This window comes from Sarcophilus harrisii, chromosome 3, assembly GCF_902635505.1.
Source record: "Sarcophilus harrisii chromosome 3, mSarHar1.11, whole genome shotgun sequence".
Classification (NCBI taxonomy): Eukaryota; Metazoa; Chordata; class Mammalia; order Dasyuromorphia; family Dasyuridae; genus Sarcophilus; species Sarcophilus harrisii.
Genome location: NC_045428.1, coordinates 518,110,503 through 518,131,886, shown reverse-complemented (window position 1 = coordinate 518,131,886; position 21,384 = coordinate 518,110,503). Strand labels below are relative to the sequence as shown.

General features: G+C 35.8%; 2 protein-coding genes across 4 annotated transcripts in view; one reads left to right on the top strand and one right to left on the bottom strand.

The window, feature by feature from the left end:
• The window catches only part of LRRC63 (leucine rich repeat containing 63), a 67,117-nt gene extending 53,891 nt beyond the window's left edge, over window positions 1-13,226 (bottom strand). The window contains exons 1-4 of one of the 3 annotated variants that reach the window (XM_031961915.1): window positions 13,008-13,226; window positions 5,839-6,047; window positions 890-1,513; window positions 605-679 (exon numbers count right to left, since the gene is read on the bottom strand). In XM_031961915.1, the coding sequence (XP_031817775.1) occupies window positions 605-679; window positions 890-1,513; window positions 5,839-5,929 (790 nt within the window). In that variant the 5' untranslated portion in view covers window positions 5,930-6,047; window positions 13,008-13,226. The remainder of the gene's footprint in view (window positions 1-604; window positions 680-889; window positions 1,514-5,838; window positions 6,048-13,007) is intronic. The other 2 variants (XM_003764587.3, XM_012545296.2) reach the window with 2 other exon arrangements.
• Window positions 13,227-13,402: 176 nt separating this feature from the next.
• Window positions 13,403-21,384, top strand: part of LCP1 (lymphocyte cytosolic protein 1) — a 102,136-nt gene continuing 94,154 nt past the window's right edge. Inside the window, exon 1 of the mRNA XM_031961914.1 lies at window positions 13,403-13,643. The gene's annotated coding sequence lies outside the window, so the exon portion shown is untranslated. The remainder of the gene's footprint in view (window positions 13,644-21,384) is intronic.

The following is a 21,384-nucleotide window of genomic DNA, read 5'->3' as shown; positions in this document are numbered from 1 at the left end:
GGTTTGTTTTTTTTTTGTCTCTGCAAATCCCTCTTTTTACCTTTCAATGCCTTTCACCTATTAGCCATCAACTTTGCTAAATCTCTTGTAGAAGACTACTATCTACACAAATTTAAAAGAGTTGAGAAAATTCAAATATATTCTTTAAAGACAATATAAAAGAAAAATTAGTAATTGAAACAGGATAATGAAAAAGATACAAACCCAAAAGGAAACTAAATAATAATATTCTGAATAATTAACACATCATAGAAACAATATAACTATTTGAGAAAAAATAACATTGAGATGCTACATCAAAATTTGAACTGATTAAACATTAAATATAAATAAGTACTAATACCCAGTGAAGAGCTAATGTTCAGTTACTCACATCATATATGAATCCAAGTTTCAGTGGAAATTAAAATTTAAATACCAAGATTTTTACATAGTTCTATGCTTAATGATATATGCTATTTAACACTAAAGAAAATACATATCCAAAGAAAAATATTCCTGTGCCCTAGAAAGTTTGAAGATTTTGCTATTCCTCACTCCTTGCCTGTCCTTGGGTAGTTTTTCTTACTTTGTCTTATGAGAAATGTAAATATAAATAATTTACCTGGAAAACGGGTCATTTGTTCTATTGGTACGGGTTCTTTAAAGTCTATTTTTTCCTCTTCTTTACGATAAACATCTAGGAGAGTAAAAAAAAGAGAGCTGTGTTTAGGTGGGGGCTTGGGAACTTGGAGGAAATTCATATACTCCCTATGACTGGTCCCATACTTATTGTAAATCATCATAGAGAAGGAATATTTCCTTGGAAGTATAAGATATAGATCTTACAGAAAATTTCACAAAATTTTTGAAAAACTAAAAATTATCTATAGGATTAGATGAATTTTACCTAACAAATACTGTGTAATAGGCTTTCTTTCTAAAGTTGCTGGTAGATCATCAAATGAAAAAATTTGGTTATTCATTGTATCATGAGGTTCTTTCAGTTTTTCATACCATTTCACTTTTTCTTTCTTAGACTCAGTTTCATGTTTATCCACAAATCTAGAAGAGCATCTTGAGTCTGGTGTAGTTAAATGGTCAAGGTCAGGTTTTATGAAGCTGGATGAATGTCCTACTTGGGACATTTCTAATTGGGAACTTGTTGATGTTGAGATCTCAGAAGACATGGTTGAATCCATTAAAGAGGGTCTCATTTTACGTTGCTCACTTAACTTTTCTGAACTTCCATATTTTATCAAATCGTCACTTGGCAAATAGAAAGAACCACTATCTTTAATGTTTGAAAATAGCATATAGAATCTTGGATATTTCTTTAAAAACAGCCTTGATGCAGGATCTATAGGTCCTTTTGCATGCCATTTAAGAAGAAGGGTTTTGATATGGATCCGGGATTGCTTTCTTCTCTTTGGAAATCTTCCAAAAAAGCCATTCTTCTCTATTTCAGTTGGAATAATTTTACTGGGACAAGGTTGAAGAAAATCTTTTTGTTTGGATACTTGCTTGGTGAAACCTAAATTGCAGTGTGGGAAGAAGGGAAAGGGAGAAAAAAAATATTGAATTATGTTTATTAATCAATATGTTTTTTGGTCAAGAAAATATAATACTAACAGATCACTTCATTAATATAGCATATATCCTGAGATTTTATTCATCCATGAAATTTTGTATTTATTTAGATAGATACAAATTGGCCCTTTCCCTTGATGAACTTATTACATAAACACACACACACACACACACACACGTATAAATATGAACACAAAGAAAGATCAGGGAGAAAAATTAATTAAATATCTACATAAGATAAAAATAGAAGAGAGGTCAAAGGACAGTTAGTGATTAAGTGACAAATGAATAGTATAGTCAAAGCTAAACACTCATCATAATGAGAAATTTACTTTAAGGTAAACCATTAAGAAAAATTTTATGAAGGATCTGGTATGAAAGGAAGGGTTGGATTTGAACTAATGAAGAAGTAGAGGTAGGGCATCTATAGCTTTATCTACAATATTCATGTGTCTAATTTTCAGCTTTATAATTCTAGTCCTTCTCTACTGACCAGATTTTTAGTTCCATATGTCTAATTGCCTTCAAGACACTTCACATTTGAGATTCTGTCATTTCCTTTCAATCCTAAGTAAATATTTCTTGATAAAAATTCTAATTTGTCTAAATTGGAATTCTTTTTCCCCCTTCAAAACTAGTTTTCTTTTCTGAATCCTCATTCTGTTCACAAAACAATAATTCTCCCAATTCTTCAATGGCATCCATTTCTTGCTTCCTCACAACTAATCACAAAATCCTATCAGTTTTTCTTATAGTTTTGTTCCTTTCTCTTCATTTCCATCAATACCACCCTAGTCTATAACTCTAATTCCCTTACTCTTATAATTATAAAACAGCTTTATCTTCCCTCCATCCTAGAATAAGCCTAAAAATGGCAACCAAAATCATCTGCCTTATATATTGTTTTGATCATAATACTCTTCCACTTTAAATTATAAATATGATAAATCCTCAACATATGTTTAACTTTCACAACTTCAAGCATTTGTGTGCTTTGCTAATAACCTCATTTTCACTTTCATGTTGGCAACCATGCACATTTGTAGCTATACACAGAAGAGAAAAAAGAGAGGTCCATTCACAAGTGTGTGAAGCTGCAAGTATACTACTAGATGTTTTACTGGTCCTATCATTGGTCACAGCCTCAAGGTTAAATGTCAACTTGCCTCTGCTCTGTTTTGTTCCCATATTCTAAGACCCTTCAGGATCTCAATTAGCTCACAAAGCAGACTTCCTGTTGGTTTATTTCAAGATAGTGCATGATCTCCAATTATATCCACCAGTCATGAAGGACAGAGTATCAAAGATTATGTTGAGATCTTGGGGTCTTCTGACATCATCAACTAAACTATTAGTAGCCTCCTCTTCTTTGAATTTCACAGGGTGGCAAGGCAGAAAGGTTTACAACATAGTCAACAATACAGTGCTTTCACACTGTTACCTGACACAGTGGAAGGTAATCAAGTTTTAAAATGTTTTAGTTCTAAGAAATTTATTTGTTACATATAGTATATTTGGGATTGTAGATTCCATGTGTTATGATAAATTAATACTGTCTGAAATCAGTTTTTAAACTGAAATGTCAGTATAAAAGGTTACAGAATGCTAGGGAATTACTAGAGAGAAAAAAATGTTTTGTTATGTTTTTGTATGTAATTTTATTTTGTGTACTGCATTTTACAGACTATTTCATGATTACTGTGTTAGGAATGATCAGAATTAATGTTTTGTTATAAATAGTTGTAAGCATAAAAGTATTTTCAATTTCTAGCCAAAAATTACAATTTTTGATGGTCACAGGAACCTAAACCCTGTTTTTCATAGTATATATATATATATATATATATATATATATATATACATACACATTTTTTTTTACTTTTGCACTGTTTTCTAGGAACATTACCCTTATGATAGTTGAGGATAAACTGTAGTCCCTTATCATCTTGTAGCTGCTCCCATCTTACCTATTCATTCATTTTCCACTATTCCACAACATGAAACCCTCTGTTTTAATCAGGTTATTCTTTTTGCTGATAATTACATAGAAAAATATTCATTACTAGCTACATGTTTCATAACATTTTCTTTATGTAGAAAGATGTCTTCCCTTTCTCCAGCTTTTTCATGGAAGTGGGTAGTGCTTAGGTATATCAGGAAGTAGTAACCTGAGAATTCATATGCAGGATATTCCAAATAGCTTAAATGGCACTAAAATTGCTCAAATAATTCATATATTATGTGGTGATTAGTAGGTTGGCACAAAAAAAAACAAAACATGGTGTGGTGAAGCATTTCAATTATTTGGATCAAAGTTAGAAATCCAAAGCATCACACATATCTTTTATTTCTCTTACTGATAGTTTTAGATTTTAGAAAATAATGGAAGCAAATACAGAACTGGTAATTTAGACTATACTCTGACCAGTAAAGAGGAACTAACTGACAAATGGAAATGATGAAAGCCTTGGGAATCAGTGATCATTTGATATCAACCAGAACACTGAGCATGGGAAAATTCTTAATTACATGCTAGACTTCAGTAAAATATATTTCAAAGACTTTAGGCGCTGATTTCAATCATATCCTCTTGTACATGTACACATTGCTTCTTGTTTCCTTTCACTCACTCTCAATCTCTTCAAATGATTAGACTACATGTGTTATCTCTATTTCCTCAATTCATTTTTCATGATCCATCCATTCCTTTAGGCCTTATAGTCTTACTTCCCATGAATATTAATAATAATAACAATAGCTTTAAATATTGTGAAATATCTTACAAAGATATAGAGATATCTATATAGATGAATAAGTGTATACAACATTCAAACCACCATATACAAATAATAGATATTAATAGGGATAAATGGATATGGTTAACAATTTAAAAAAACATAAATGACTGAGACACAAAGTTCCAAGCAGAAGACACAATTAATTAGTAAAGCATGAATTTACCAGCAAATAGGACCTCAGCTTCCTCAGCAAAAAACAGTTATGGGGTTTATAGCACTTTTTATAGTTTCAAGGAGTACATAAACAGTAACGTTAGCATCACAGATAGAAGAAAATTGGATGGAAATTGGAAATTAAGGCTAGCCACACCCCCTCCTTCCCATCTGTGACTAAGAAATGTTTGAATCCAGCTGCATCTGCAAGGATAGAGGTAGTGAATCAGATATCTTTGATTATAAAACCAGACATTCTTGAACGATAGCTTAATTGTATAGAAACTCTAGACCAGAATCCCTTGTGTCCATCTATATCCTTCAAGTGTAACTATTTTCCTTGACACAAAAATAGAACAATGATTAACAGGAAAAGTGGATTTCTAAACTCAATTCATTACAGGAGAGTTAAACTTCTGAATTAAATTCAGAGACAAAGAATCATAGCAGGCAGTTGCAGGACAAAAGTCAGTTAATTGTAGATCTGATCAATTAAGAAGACAGAATCAACCTCTTTCAATATCTATATGTACATTTAAATTATCATCATCTATATAGGTATCTATCATTTGTATATAGTTGTTTGCATATTATCTTCCCCATTAGACTGTGAACTCCTTGAGAGTAGTCTAAGTTTTGTCTTTCTTCATATTCTCAGACATTGGCATAGTGCTTGCTAAAATTGGCATAGTGCTTGGTACATAGCAGGTGCTTAATAAATGCTTGGCTTGCTCTAATTATCTCTTTACCTATCTCTTTTTTGAGATAGAAAGAAATATGATAATCCCTGTGCTTAAGAGACTTATCCTGCAGGGGAGACAAAATACAATCATTAACCCAACCTTTCTGTAAATTTCCTAATTTGTGGTGAGAAGAAAGTCAAGATTTAATGACATCTACATTTCCTTTAGTATCAAAGTTCCATAAAGCTGGGGTGGAAAAAAGGGATGATGTGATTAAACATGGTTTAGAAAGATAAATTTGTTAGTTGTATTTAGAAATTCATAGAAATCAAACTTCCAGGCCAACTGGATGAGTGACCAACATAGGAAGGGCTAGTGGTGTAAATAATGGCATAAAGATACATGTATAGAATGTTTAGAAAACATGCTATAGCAGTTTATCTAAAGGGGAATTTGTGTTGGGATTAGGAATAAGATTGAAATTTGGAGATGTAAACTGAAATCAGACTAAGTGTCAGGGAAGTATTTATTTAATTTAGTTTATATTCACTTGAAGTGTATATGTCTATCATTGGTGTTTATCTGAAACTCTATTTTTATCGAGATTGAGGAGTTCTATGATTAATATTACATACCTGTCTGCTTTTTTCCTTTCTTTAGGTGAAGTGGTTTAAGTTGGGATTTTGGAGGCAGAGGTTTTCGAAGGAGTTTAGGTTGTGTAAGCATTTTATTTAAAATTAATTTCTGTTCTTACAGACCTCATTAAGCAGAATTGATGAGGCTCTGAAATATTCTAATTGCAATCCCAAGGCAGCTAATCAAATCTACATCTTAACATGTTTATCTGGAACAACAAAATTAAATTTATAAAGTGTTAAATACTTAGAATATTTCTTTACATGAAAAAACAAATTAATAACTTAAAAATATGAGCAACCTTACAGGATTGATAAAATTTGTGTGATGTTTTTCCTAACACTGAATGAACTTTCCTCCCAAAACAGAAATCCTTCCTGCCTAGTACAGCTTGAATCGTTAAGGGGAATGAAATAATAATATAAGTATTATCTTTTAACCCCAAAGTTAGGGGAGGGAGAGAGGGGAAAAATCGGAACAGAAGTTAGTGCAAGGGATAATATTGTAAAAAATTACCCTGGCATGGGTTCTGTCAATAAAAAGTTATTTAAAAAAATAAAATAAAATCCCTTCTATTTCTTAAAAAAGTATTTTATATTTTCTTCTATTTTTTTTTTTTTTTTTTTGCTTCTGTTTGACTGATTCTTGAAGTCTCATTGAGTCATTCACTTCCATTTGTTCAATTCTAATTTTTAGTGAAATATTGAAATCCCACAAAGCCCTGGCTCCCCACCCCAGCTCCTTGCCCCAGGGGGTCCTGCACTCTTGACAGCGCCTCTGCACCTGCCCCATTCAAATAAAACTTTTCTGAAATTCTTCCAAAGTATCTTCTTCTGGAAATTTGTTGTCCTCCAAATATCTGTGGTTCTGTTACTTCAAAACCAATTCAGAGGCTTAATCGGCTGAGGGAAGCTCGGAGGTGGTCAGATAGATATATGTGTCTGCTCTCTGCCATCTTGGCTCCACCCCCAAAAGCTCTTTTACTAGTGCTCTCTAGTGTAGTTATATTTTCAAAGTCAGAATATGGCATTGTTTAAAGTTTGCATAAGAAAAGTTATATAAAAAAAAGAATTTTGAAAATCTTTGACATTTTTGAATTGTCAAAATTTTGACAATTTTGAAAATGACAAAAAAATTTTTTCACTGGGAGCAAATGTTTTCAAGGCTAATTATTTTGAAAGCCCCAAATCATTTATTAAAATTCTATTCTAAAAAAAAACTCAAAATAGTTTGGAATTGAACCCTAAGGTCATGTCAGCAAGAATACAACATTTAACAGGCTTTATCAAGGTAGAAAGGCTTTGAATACAGATAATAATGGGTTGGTTGAGGATAAAATTAGCTATATTTGGACAGAATCATTAACGAACTGAGTGGTAATTTTAACACACATATGCATGTGTGTGCTCATACACACATGCATATACACAAACATACATATGCATATATGTATGTGTGTGTGTGTGTGTATATATGTCACAGAAACTTTGAAAGGTTATCCACTAAGTCATAGAGGGGTTGTCATCTGGGAAGGATGCAGGAAACACACCAAATGAAATCACAGACTGTTGACATATAATTGAAGTTTTAATATCTATAAAGTTATTTTATCATAGCAAAATGGATAGTGTTGGCTTTGTAATTAGGAAAATCCAAGTTTAAATCTAGTAAGAAACTTACTTGCTATGTGACTGGTCAAGTCACTTAACTCTCTGCTTCAGTTCCCTCCAATATAAAATGAGCCTAATAATAGCACCTACCTCACAGGGTTATTTTGAGAGAAAATTAATTATCATTTGTAAAATGCTTAGCACAGCACCAGCACATAGTAAGTGCTTAATAAGTCCTTCCTTCCATTTTTCCTTTCTATGATCCTTCCTCTTTTCTTCCTTCCCTCCCCTCCTCCCTCCTTCCCTTTCTTCCTCCCTCTGTCCTTCCTTCTTTCTCCCTCTTTCTGCTCCTTTCTTTTTCCCCTCCCTCTGTGCTTTCCTTCCTTTCTCCCTCCCTTTGCTCCTTCCTTCCTTCTTTCCTATGATTTTTTAAAAAGTACAGTTGCTAAAGCCTTGAAAATTCTAACTTATGCTATGTAAAAGAAACTTCTTTTACAATCTATCAAAGAAACCCATTCTTTTTTTTTTTTCACATTTGGTATGGAAAACCTGACCAGAGAAACTTGTCTTAAGTGGTATGGGAATACACATCTAGATTAAAAATATCTGGGTTTGAATCTTAGCTTTGTCACTTACTACTTATGGAACTGTGGTCCTATCTCTGCCTCTCTGAGCCTGCCCCTCTGTTATCTGTTATGATATTTGACTACCTTTAAAAAAATAATCTGATTTTACATTTTATCAATGACAAGACCATCAGTTTTGCATCTATATGCATCAGAATGTTTGTGTCGTCAAATTAGAAATGTGCATGATGGATTTGTACTTGAACCTTAGAAAATACATTCAGTGCATGGGTATATAGAGTGAGTGCATAGGAGGAATAAAGGGAGAAGTGGGAGAAGGAAAATGTGTTGTATGAAACTAATAATGAACGATAACCCCTTTTTTTGCCATAATTTACATAAAGAAAAAATTGTGCTTTTGAAAATATTTTGTAGTTACTTTTAAAAGATAGGCATACATCTAGGGGAGGGGGTGGGGGAAGGAGGGGAAAATCTGAAACACAAGACTATGCAAGGGTCAATGTTGAAAAATTATTGGTGCATATATTTTGGAAATAAAACCCTTTAAAAATAAAAAAAAAAGATAGGCATACAAATTTTGAATACCTGTGACTTTATTTGTCCTTGAAGAAATGTTTAAAGAGTGAAGATCAAATTTAAAACTGACATTGATTTTCCTAAAGTACTGATTTCATGATGTTATTCCTCCTCAATAAACTCCAATGGCTCCCTATTATCTCTAAGATCAAACAGGAACTCTTCTTTTTTGGCTTTTAAAGTTCTTTACCTGGTCCCATCTATCCTTCCAATTCTTCTTGATGGAGGGAACCCTGAAACTGTCCTCCCTGACTATGAAGGGAAAGCCATGGGGGTGAACTCTCCTCTGGGAGAGGCCCGTCTCAGGGAATCAAGATAAAGTGACTTCATTCTGTTATCTTGGTGGGTCTAGCTGCATCCTCTATTGAGTTGAAAATTAGTTCAGGATCACTCCTGCTTAGTTCAAACTTGAGTGGTCTCATTCAACTGGAAATCTAGGCCTGGAGGCAATGACAACATTGAAGGAATCTCATTTAATTGATTTCTTATTAAAAAGACAATTTTAAACTCATTTCTTTGTAGAATGTCTGAAGCAGGATTATGCCTTGTCAAGGAACCTCTCTCCTTGACATAGCTGCCTGCCAGGACTCCTTCCCACTGTGAAGACATTCTCTTCTTAGTGAAAACCTTTGGTTATTTCTCTGCCAGGACCTTGTCATAGAGAAAGTCAGTCTTCCTAGCAAAACTGGCTTCTCAGTGCCAATAAAACTTCCTTTTTTGCTACTAATATTTCTGGTTTGTGAATTCTTTCATGTTGAACCTGCACCGACTAGAAGGGGATTCTCATACCTCAACTCTCTGCACTGCCACTAATCACATCATTCTTATAAATCATTCCCTTGATTCACTCTATGGTCTTCCTTGCTTCCTTGCTCATTCTTACAGAGAATATTCAATTTCCCACTTTTGCAGGTGTCTGAACTGGCTGTCTGCCATGCATTTACTCTTTTTTCCTCATTTCTCCCTCTTGGAATTTCTCACTTTCTTCAAGACTCAGACTGCAAGAGGGCCTTTCCCAATTTCCTGAGAAGCCAGACCTTCCCTCATTTGTCTAAGGCTATCTTATTTGTCCTCTGCATGTGAATTGCACATATTTATAAGCATATTGTCTTTCCATTGGAATGCAAACTCCTTGAGAACAAGTACTGTTTTCAGTTGTTTTTTTTTTTAATCTTCAGCACTTGAAATAAAGGACTTGATGCTTATTCATTGGTTTTACTACTGTTTTAAAAGATGACTTTAATTTTCTATCATCTTCCATATTATTAAAAATTACAAATTACATTATAAATAAGTTTGTATTTAAATTATGATTGCTTTTTATTAAATAAGTTTGTATTTAAATTTTGGTTGCTTTTTATTGTTTATCTCTATTTTTGGATTTTAGTTCTTACCACTCCTACTAAAGCAGAATTGATGAGATTTTGAAATATTCCACTTGTATCCCCAAGGCAGCTAATCAAAACTACACATCTTAACATATTTCTCTAGAATAAAAAATTAAATATATAATTGTGTTAAGTACATCAAAGTACAATTTCTTTACATGAAAAAAAACAAAATAACTATAAATATCTTTAAAAATACATAAAAGTTTATAGAATTAATAAAATCGCTCATACTTTTCTAACATTGAATGAACTTTCTCCCCAAAACAGAGATTTTTATTGCCTAGTACAGCTTGTTATGAAAGAAATAAAATAATAGAAACCTCAAAGTTGTTTTTAACCCCAAAGTTGTTATGTTTTTAAAGCCAGGAAATGGCATTAAGTCTAAAAATTTGGGAAATTGGCAAGGAGATCTTGGTTTGCTGCTTTGTGTGGATTTTAGGGTTTTGTTTTCTTTCTTTTTCTTTCTTTTCTTTTCTTTTTTTTTTTTTTTTGGCATTCTCCTTAGAATGACTTTTATTTTGTTCTTTTATGGGATAATTAAGCTTAATATTTTTGTCTCTTACTGTTTCCCACTTTTCTGCATCAAAATCCAATCCCTTCCCTATCTCCCTTTGGCCTACTTTTGTTTCTTAAAAGATATGGAATCAATAAGTTGATTCAAGAGACCAGAGGCTCAGGCCATTGAAATCCTTTCCTGGTCACCTAAGTACAAAAAACCATGAGGAACTCTTCCCTGATATCTGACCCTAGAACATCATAGGGAAGAAACTCAAAGACTGGGATACTGTATTCAACTTTATCAACTCTGATGTCTTCACTGCATATCCTTCTATATAACTATGCTATAAGGAAGACAACTTGATTCAGAGAAGATGTACATAGCTCTATCAACAATGATGTCCCCATTGCATAGCCTTTTTTCAACATCATTCCCAAGCTATGGGTAAACAAATCTTTTTAACTGTTAGACTACAAGGATTTCATTTTATTCTTATCTTTAAACTAAATAACCAGGAAGAGGAGGCAGCTGGGTGGCAAGGTAGATAGGAGTACTAGCCCCAGAATCAGGAGGATTTGGGTTCAAATCTGGCCTCAGACACTGTGTGTCCGTGGGAAAATCAGTCAACCCTGTCTGCCTCAGTTCCTCATTTGTAAAATGAGCTGGATGGCAAACCACTCTAGGAGCTTTGTCAGTTAAACCCCCAAAGTGGGTCGGTCATTAAGAATTGGACACAACACAAGTAGCTCAACTACAATATTGCAATCCTAAATAGTCTTCATAAATGATATCCCTATTTTATTCCATACTTTACACAGTTGCCAAAATACTAATTCTTAAAGCATACTGATGATGATACGGAGAGAACACAGAATCTGGTTCAAATTCTGTCTAAGACGATTAGCGTGATCTTGGCCAGGGTATTTAACATCCTAGTGCCTGCTTCCTTATCTAAAAGAGTGGGACTAGCTGACCTCTGAAATCTTGAGATCTATGATTCTGTCCCTTTTTTGCTTCAAAAGCTCTCTATTGCATCTAACATAAAATACAAACTTCTCTGTTTGGTATTTAAAGTCCTTCATAGAGTACAGCCTATCTTTCCAGATTTATTCATTCTACTTCAGTCCCTTTCAGATAGTTAACATTCTAGTCAAAACTGACCTGTTTACTTATCCTTACATGAAACATTCCATTTCCCTTCTGTTCCTAAACATAATCGGTTCCTGTATCTGGAATATATTCTTCCTTCTCACCATTGATTCTTAGAATCACTAGCTTCCTTCAAAACCCAGATTAAGTGTCATTTCCTTCTTTCCTTATGCCCCCAACTACTAGTGTCATCCTTCAAAGTACTTTTATTTTTACTTTGTATTAAATTTAATTTAGTATTAATTATATTATACCTCTCAAAGATTATATACTCCTTGAGGGCAAGGACTGATTTCATTTTTGTCTTTATAATCTCCCATGTCTAGTACAGTGCCTGGAACTTTGTGTTTAATAAATGCTTGATTGATTAGATGTCAAGTTCATCACAGCATTTCTTGACTTTTGCAGCATGTTTTGGTGCAGGAGCTGCAAAATTCTTCCTTGTGGTCATTTTGTCTCACAAGCACTGAAAGATGAGATGACTCAGGGTTCCTTGAATTATGTTTTATTGCTTTTGGGGGATATCAGACCAACTCTGCTAACCCCATTGTCTCTTCAAGGTAAATCTGAAATGTCTTTTCAGATTTCCTTTAGTGAGAATATCAGTTCTGGTGTAGTCTGTTTCTTTTACTAGTAAGCCAAGTTTTCAGTTACAAGAGGATGACCATAGGATCATAAATCTAAATCTGGCAGGGAGCCCAGAAGTTTTTTAGACCAACTTTTCCCCCCCTCTCTTACTTATGACTTAACCAATACATGAATGACTTGCCCAAGATGTCCTAGACAATCAGTCAATAAACATTTATTAACGGCTTACTGTATGCCAGGCAGTGTGTTGAGTTGGAAATACTCCCACATTCTTCCAGTATCGGCTGTATACCGTTTAGAATAAAGTTAAAATAATATTAATAGGTCGGAAAAAATGTAATTCCTGGAATCTTCTATCTTTTGTTCTTCTAACCTATCTCTACAATGTGAAAATGGAAGGGGACTATCAGGTCTGCTGGTACTTTTTTTTTAAATTGACTTCAGAGATGGCCCTCTCCAAAGAATTCATCACCTATTTAGCTAGGCTGGTCCTTTAAAAGCTGACTCATCCATTGGCAAAAATACAATAGAACCTTTTTTTATTAGGTAGAAGCTATTAAGAGCCTCCTGATACTGTTAGAAAATTCAGGATGGTCTCCAAACTAGGCTAAGGTATAAACTACTAACCAGAGGTAATGATAATGATGAGACTAACTTTCTTGTTTTTATTTCGGCTTAGTAGTTACTTTGGATGAGAGTCGGTTGGGAGAGGGAAGGGAAAAGGGACGTGGGACGGTAAGGGGGAAGGGATCGGAAGGGAAGGCTCACCTCTCCTAGGAACTGAATGAGTTATAACCTTTGGATTACTCTCCGCACTGTCCCCTGATGCCTCCAAGAAAGTGGTAAGTACTCCTTATTTCTAGAAATCCACTGTGCTCAAAATCCCAGTCCCTCCAGACGTTGGTCCCAGTTTCTCCTTCTATCCCACTCTTTCTCTTATGGTTAGAATCCTGCGTCTTGGAGACCGGCCCTTGGCAACAGGGGGAGCCCTGCCCTCACCTGCAGCGGCAGCGCGTGCACCTTCCAGGCAGGAGGCACGGGCGTCCGCGAGAGCCCTGCCAGGAAAACTGAGAGGAGGGCAGGGCAGGGCTGGGCAAGGATGGGCAGGGCTGGGTAAGGCCAGGCAGGGCTGCGCTCAGTGCTTGGGAGAGAGTGCGAGGAGGCGGCGCGTTCCCGGGAGAGGAGGAGAGGAGCGCGCTGGCGGCTCTGCTGCTGCGGCCGCCGCTGCAGCTGTGGAGAGAGCAGAGTGCTCACTGGGGCCCTTCACCTTCCTCCTCCCCTGCATTGGGCCACGGGAGAGGCTGCAGGCAGTAGGGGCAGGAGGAGACGCTAGTGCCACATGCCGCTGAATTACAGAGCCCTGGTGAACACCATTCTACCTCTTATTGTGACGCTCCTTGCTCGGTAACCAAGCTTAGTTCTCATGTCGCATTTCCCTCTGTTATCTCTAGGTTCTCCCCGGGGCCGGAGATTTTATGCAGTGGGCTGGCGATGTTACTCACTTCTCTGCTTGGGCTGCGATTTAAATGCAACTGGTTCTGGGGTGGGTTTTCTTTTCTTTTCTTTTCTTTTAAAAATTGCTGAAATACAGGGCATCTGTAAGAATAGAGGAGCAGAGGGTGAACTCTCCAAATGTGAGTTAGGCACCTGTTTTGTCTGTCGCATTCCATATGTTTTTTAAGCAAAGTATGTTGGTGTTGCCTTGGTGTCTTTCTTGTCAAGTTGTTTGCTGGAGGTTTCTGGGTAGGCTTTCTCTGTGTACATAGTCAGTGTGTGTTTATCAGTGCATGTGCGTGCGGAACAAAATGCCCTTTAGTGACTGGGAAAGGGGAAGGTTGCAAAAAGAAAAAAAAACAAACTTTCTTTAAATAAAAATCCCCGTTCGAAAAAGAAAAGGAAGTAATATATATATATATATATATATATATATATATATATATATATATATATGTAAACTCCTTACTCTGGTAGTGGGGAACATGGAAAATTACAAGTTCTAGTTTTCTAAGAAATGGAGATGCAAGAAGTTTAATTAACAGGTGCTGAAAGATTAGGTTAATTCCCTGTAAAATAAAGAATTTCTTTACTAAACTTCCATTGATTTCTTGGAAATTTATATAAATAGGTTTAATGAAAGGACTTATTATATATCTGATTAATGAAGATGATTTCCCTATTTCCATAAAGTTAACGTTCTCATTTAATGGTAATTCCCTCAATTTCTATGGCCCATCCAAGAAATTCTATTCAACTGTTCATCCTTTTAAGGGTTAAAGTATAAATCTGCTTCCTTCCTTGAAGGTTAGTTGCCTTCTCACTAGGCAGTCATCCAAAACCTTGGCTGTCTGACTTTCCTTCTGTGATCTCTTCCTAAGTGATCAATCACAAAGATAGATAAGGTTCCAATCTGTTTGGTTACGCTCTAGAGAATGATTATTAGATTGGATGTTAGGGAAATGGCCGGAAATCTCAAGTGTAAACTCGAAATAACATTTCCCTATAAATAAATTTTTGTCAGATGAGGGAAGGAGGAAAGGAAACATTCCGATTTAAACAGATTTTTCCTCCCTACCCCCAAAGACTTAGGACAGTTTTATTCTTTTTTTCTTTATAATAGCCTTTTATTTTTCAAAATACATGCATAGATTGATTTCAACATTTACCCTTGCAAAAGCTTGTGTCCCCAATTTAAATAGATTTTTAAAAAATGACAATGAGGGCCAGGATCCTGGATTATTTTGCTTTCATTGTCTTTGAAAATATATTTATTTTATCCTGAAAACTTTTATAGTTTCAGTTCACCTAATGCTTGCCCTGTAAATTCCATTAAGAGTATGTAGCAGTATGGAAATGAAAGTGATGCTCCTGGTATGATTAAGAAATGCTTTGTCACCAGGGGAACAAGCCTTCCCTGCTTTATAGGTACTTTTCTTAACAGATAAATGCTCATTTTACTAAATAATACTATTGACAGGAATTTTTATGTGTTTTCCACTTGTGAATATTTTGTTCTGATACACATTTTGAGAAAGGAGAGAGATTTAAGGAAAGCAAGATTGGAGGGATAGCTTCGTAGATATACCTGTATCATAACATAATACAAAGCATATACTAATATCTATGTAAATAGTATGCAAACTTCTGGTGCATTTGGAATTTTATCAAATATTGTTTAGATTGACAAGACATTTCCATGTCCAGTTCTTTGTTTTTACACATGCTTTTTAAAAAACAGCATGGATTAACCTAGGCAAAGAGGTGTTCTGGGCTTAATTCAGAGTTCAAATCTGATCTGAGACATTTAACTAGCTGTGTGATCTTGGGCAAGTCACTTAACCCCCCCCCCCCCCCGCAGTCTGGCTCAGTTTTCTCATCTATAAAATGGGGATAATAACAGCACCTACCTCACAGGCAGTTATGTGGATCAGCTGAGATAATATTTGCAAAGCACTTAAAACAATGCCTGGCACACAGTAAGCATTTAATAAACGTTTATTTCATTCCTTTGATTTAAAGGGAACAGAATATATAGTTAGCTGACTTATTTGTTTCATCAGTATTACTTCTTACTGTTGGGCATATCCATGTGAGGCAGCTTGTCAAACAAAACCACATGTATTAGTAGATTGCATTTAAAAAGGGGCTGATAGTCATGAGCTCCAAGGTTATATACATCCTGGATTTTTATGTATTACTTACATGAGATAAAAGCTTTATAAAAAAGCAACTTGACCACCCCATATATATCGTAATTGATTTTAAATAATGTATGAGAAATGTATGGAGAACCTCTAATTTGCTCATAGGTGAAAAAGTACTCTGATGACTGACTACATGAGAATGATTTTAAGTAATTAGTACTTGCAATCTTCACAACTCTTCTTGTACTCTCTTTAAAAAAGACAGAAATTTTTCTAACAGACTGCTATTAGCTAACATCCCCAGTTTTTTTTTTTTGTTTTTTTTTTTTTTTTGTAATTTGCTGGAGTGACATATTTTTGTGATTATTTTACATTTTAAAATTTTTAAAAATTGTATGTAAAATGAAGAGGTGAGGTAGATATGTGCATCTTTAGAATATTGGCAGCATTTAAAAAGAGACTAGATTTTAATTGGCTTCATTGGATAGACTACTTATTGATAATGTGTTAATTTTTTCTTTTACTTATGCTAATACAATTGTCATATAAGACTTTCATTTCTCCTTACTATAACCAGATATGTCTCAAGAGAATTATTTTGTTACTGGCTGCTAGTTATAAAAGCTTTTTGTGATTTAAACTTCAGTATTTATATCTGTTCTTTATTTTGATTCTCCATCAATTAACAGAGATAATTTTGTTGTCTTAAATGTATTTTAATAAAAAATATTACTTTAAATAGATGCTTTTCTGAGTTTTTTTCAATGTCTTACTATCAACATAACCATTTGTTTTCCTATTGGAAGAAACTATTTAGCCTGACAATTTTCTTTTACTTTCAAAATGATTAATGCTTCTTTTCCTTTTGCTTGAGATGAGTTCATGGGGCACCTTTCAAAGAAAACATTATTTATAAGACACCCTGATAGAATACTCAGCTTAGAAATTTAAAAGAAACCAGTATTTTTCCCAGTGATGAATAGAGGAAAAGTCTGTTATTTCTTTTCAAAAACAAAGGATCAGTATCATAAGATGTTAAGATTCTTATAAGGTACTAAGACAGTGGAATTGATAGAGACAATAATTATCTAATTTAGCATGGTTCAGTATGATTGATCTGATCCTACAAGAAGATGTTATGGGCCAGAACTTGAAACAAGGTACTAAGTGGAATTGAGGAGACAATGGTTAAATCTAGGTTAGCATTGATTTAATCCTACAACAAATAATGGTTTCCCAGTGATATAATGATTGGTGTGTACTCACTGTACAGCATATAAGCAAGAATCTCTCAGGGCTAGGGAAAGAAGCCCACTCTTGGAGGAGGAGACAAATTCATTCCATTTTCCACCCCTGTGCTGGCTGGGGAGATTTGGAGGGAGCTAGAGGCAGAATCTGGAAGAGATAAAGGACTAGCAGCAAGAGCTCTCGGAACCAAGGAGAGAGATAGGCTTCTAAGAAAGCTAACTGGGCTCAAGGAAGGAGACAATACTTGAAAGAGAAAACTAAGGACTTGGACTTTAATTCCTGGCTGCATTTGGGGTGACTACTCAGAACTGAAACTAAGGCTGCTCCCAGAAGCCCTCCGAGAAATCTGCTCCCAGAGAACATTATATTTTAGAGAAGAACATTACATTTTGACACTTGAACGTGGGACAGATATGATCCTGACCTCAGTGGAAAAGCCTCTGATCCTGATTTCAGTGGAAAAGTCTCGACTCAGAAATTAGGGTGAATAAATACAACAAGGAAACTTTGTTAAAGAGCTAAAGTAGAATTTCAGCTAAAATGGGACAGATGTTTAGAAAACAGCCTGCTTTTCCTGTTCAAGGAAAATGTGTAGAGAGCATTGCCAGACTTATGAAAAGCCAAGGTTTGATTATAATTTGGGAGCAGATCACTGAACTTTTAGAAACTGTACAGTATACATCTCCTTGGTTCTCTAAGGAAAAAGAATTGGATCCAAATGAGTGGAAATCAGTAAGAGAGCAATTATATCAATTCTAGAATGAAAATGGATCTGACTCAATTTCCAAAAACACACTTAATACATACAATTTAATACAACTGGCTTTAGGAAGTTATACAAGTTATAGAATAAGGAAAAAGATGAAAGAGCAGGAGAGGGAGAATCCAACTAAACTAGGTGAAAAGGATGAAGAATCAGATAAGAATGGAGTTAAGTACAATTCTGAGTGTGGCACTTCACAATAGGAGCATTTCCCATTCCCTGACCTACTTCCCTCAATTAACCCTTCATAGGTTGAGGGAGAAGGAGGAGGGGGAAAGGCAGTACATAAACAGAACCACCTATTAAGCAGCCTATGACAAGATTACAAAAGGCATTGGTTAAGGCTAAGAGAGAAAGACAGTATATATCTGAGTTAAAAATAAATGCATACCCTGTGATGTGAAGAAGATTTGATTCTTCAGGTCAAAAAAGAAGATACACTCCTTTTGATCTGGAAAAAATTAAGGATTTGAAAAAGGGTTGCACTCTTTATGGGGCTACATCGTGTTATGTTAAGATATTACTAGATAGTTTGGTGTGAAGACCGCGTATTTTAAAAATCAGCCGGAGTCAGGAATTCAGGTTAGGGGAAAATTGTCAGTCTTTATTCTCAGTGAAGAAAGATCAGAGGTGGAAGAGAATGGGCAATAGCAATGTGTGCAGCTGAGTCAAGAAGCTAGCTAGACCAGCAGCCACACGACCAACAGCTACAAGCATAGAACCTAGGCTCAATCTCTCCCAGCTTCTTTTCCTGTCTCTCTGCCTCCACCCACCAAAATCGTCATTTCCTATTCAACACATCAGGACTTGCACAGAGAGTGGGCGGGGGCCATTCTTTATCCAAGCATGTATATTAATAGAGTGTAGTCCAATTACTATTTAGCCTCACGTGCTTGGGACCTCAGTGCATCAACTCAAGCCTCAGCCCATTACAGTTTGGCTTATGAAATCTTAACCCCAAGTGACTGGAAATCCATAGCAAGGACATGTTTAGAACCTGGACAAAATTTGTTGTGGCTTTCAGAGTATCATGAATTATGTAGAATTCAAGCCAGATGCAATAGGCAAACAGGAGTTAACATACAAATCACTTTTGACCAACTAGCAGGTGATGGTCAGTATGGAGAGAATTCAGAACAGATTAATTACCCCACAACAGCTTATGAACAGATCGCTGCTGCTGCAACAAAAGCTTGGGATTCTCTCCCAGAGAAAGATGGAGGTAAAGCCTTCACAAAAATAGAGCAAGGTCCCAATGAACTCTTTGCAGATTTTGTGGGATGTTTGCAAACAGCTGTCACAAGAACTATTGGAGAAAATGCATCTACAAGAATTATGATAAGACAACTGGCTAAGGAAAATGCCAATGAAGTTTGCAAAGGAATTATATGGGGACTAGACAAAGATGCTCCTTTAGAGATCATGAGACACTGTGCCACAGTGGGCACAAATGCTTATTATACTCAGACTATGATGAATATGGGAAGACAGGGTCCCTCTTGGCAAGGGACTTCTAGAGAAACTCGTCGATGTTTTTAGTATGGAAAAGTTGGACAGTTGAGAGCCCAGTGTGTGTATAGAGTGAGAGGACAGGGTGAGAGAATAAAACCCAAAATCCCACGTCCAAAATGCCAAAAGGGCTTCCACTGGGCCTCAGATTGACCCAGAAAATTAGAGGCAGGGCCCAGCTCCAAAATATCAGTCAAAAGACAGGTGGGGCATGATGGCAGCTGAGTTTACACAGAGAGTCTTTAGAAGGTCAGGACTCTGATGTGATCAATTCACTGAAAAGCAATCAGATGGTAGAAAGGAATTACAGTTGGGGAGAATACAGGCTTTTTTAACCCAACAGAAGGGCAATGTCCAGTGTAAGCAACGGCAATGTCCAGTGTAAGCACAACAATGTAATTGCCTAATGATGAAGAGAGATTCAGAAAGTGGTAAATAAAAGGGAACTAGATAGGTTAACTGCCTGGGAGAGAGGGTTTGCTTGTGTTCCTACAGATAGAGAAGGAAATAAATGAGTGGCAATGAGCACCTGGAGAGAGACAGAAAAGGAGAAGAACCTCAAAACAAAGGAGAAAATCTAAGAAATATCTGACACTGAAAGAGCATGGCTGATAATGAGACTGTTGCAGGACTTGAAAACCAACAGGAATTATTGAATTCCCTAACACAAGATGAGACTGTTGCAGGGCTTGAAAACCAGCAGGAATCATTGGATTCCTTCAGATGAAAAATTGCAAGACTTCAAAGCTTGCAGGAATTATTGGATTCCTGGCACATAAACTAATGGACAATAGATTCCTTTTGGACTATTTCTAGGACTTATGGACATGTACAATTCCTCATGTTGATTCATGTTATTTGTTACATCACTTCTAGCCTGTGTTACTATGTGCTTATGTAATTTATGTGATTATGTGTAATACCTCCCATACTGATAGATTTATGTATACCTGTTTCAAGTGAGCCCCTTCAGAAACCTGCTAATCTGATTTGATTCCCCATTTCCTTTGGTGTTTTCATCTCCCTTCCTGAGATGTCAGGGAGATCATGATCACCTCCTTTTTATGGTATTTTCTCTCCTTTTTTGAGCAGTCAGGGAAGGTGTGATCACCTTCTTTTTTGGGGGGTTCTCACCTCCTTGAGAAGTCAGGGAAGTCATGACCACCTATGTTCTAAATCAAAAGAAAGCGGGAAGTGTTAAGATTCTTACAAGGTACTAAGTCGGGAGTCGGGATTGATAGAGATAATAGTTATCTAATTTAGCATGGTTCAGTATAATTGATCTGATCCTACAAGAAGATGTTATGTTGAAACAAGGTACTAAGTGGAATTGAGGAGACAATGTTTAAATCTAATTTAGAATTGATTTAATCCTACCACAAATAATGGTTTCCCAGTGATATAATGATTGGTGTGTACTCACTGTACAGCATATAAGCAAAAAGCTCTCAGGGCCAGACACACAAGCTCACTCTTAGAGGAGGAGACAGATTCATTCCATTTTCCACCCCTGTGCTGGCTGGGGAGATTCGGAGGGAGCTAGAGGCAGAAGCTGGATTTAGGGTTAGAGTCGGGAGGCGAATTTAGGGTTAGAGTCGGGAGTCGGGAGGGTTAGGGTCAGCAAGAGCTCTCAGAACCAAGGAGAGAAATAGGCCTCTAAGAAACCTAACTGGGCCCAAGGAAGGAGACAATACTTGAAAGAGAAAATAAAAGACTTGGACTTTAATTCCTGGCTGCATTTGGGGTGATTACTCAGAACTGAAACTAAGGCTGCTCCCAGAAGCCCTCCGAGAAACCTGGTCCCAGAGAACATTATATTTTAGAGAAGAACATTACAATAAGAGGTTTTCAAAAACTTTTGATTTGGCATAAGATTAGAACTACAAAAAATGTTTATTGATAATAATAATTGATATTTATAATGAACTTTAAGGCTTACAAAATATGTGGCATGATATTCAATTTATCTTCAGAACACCATGAG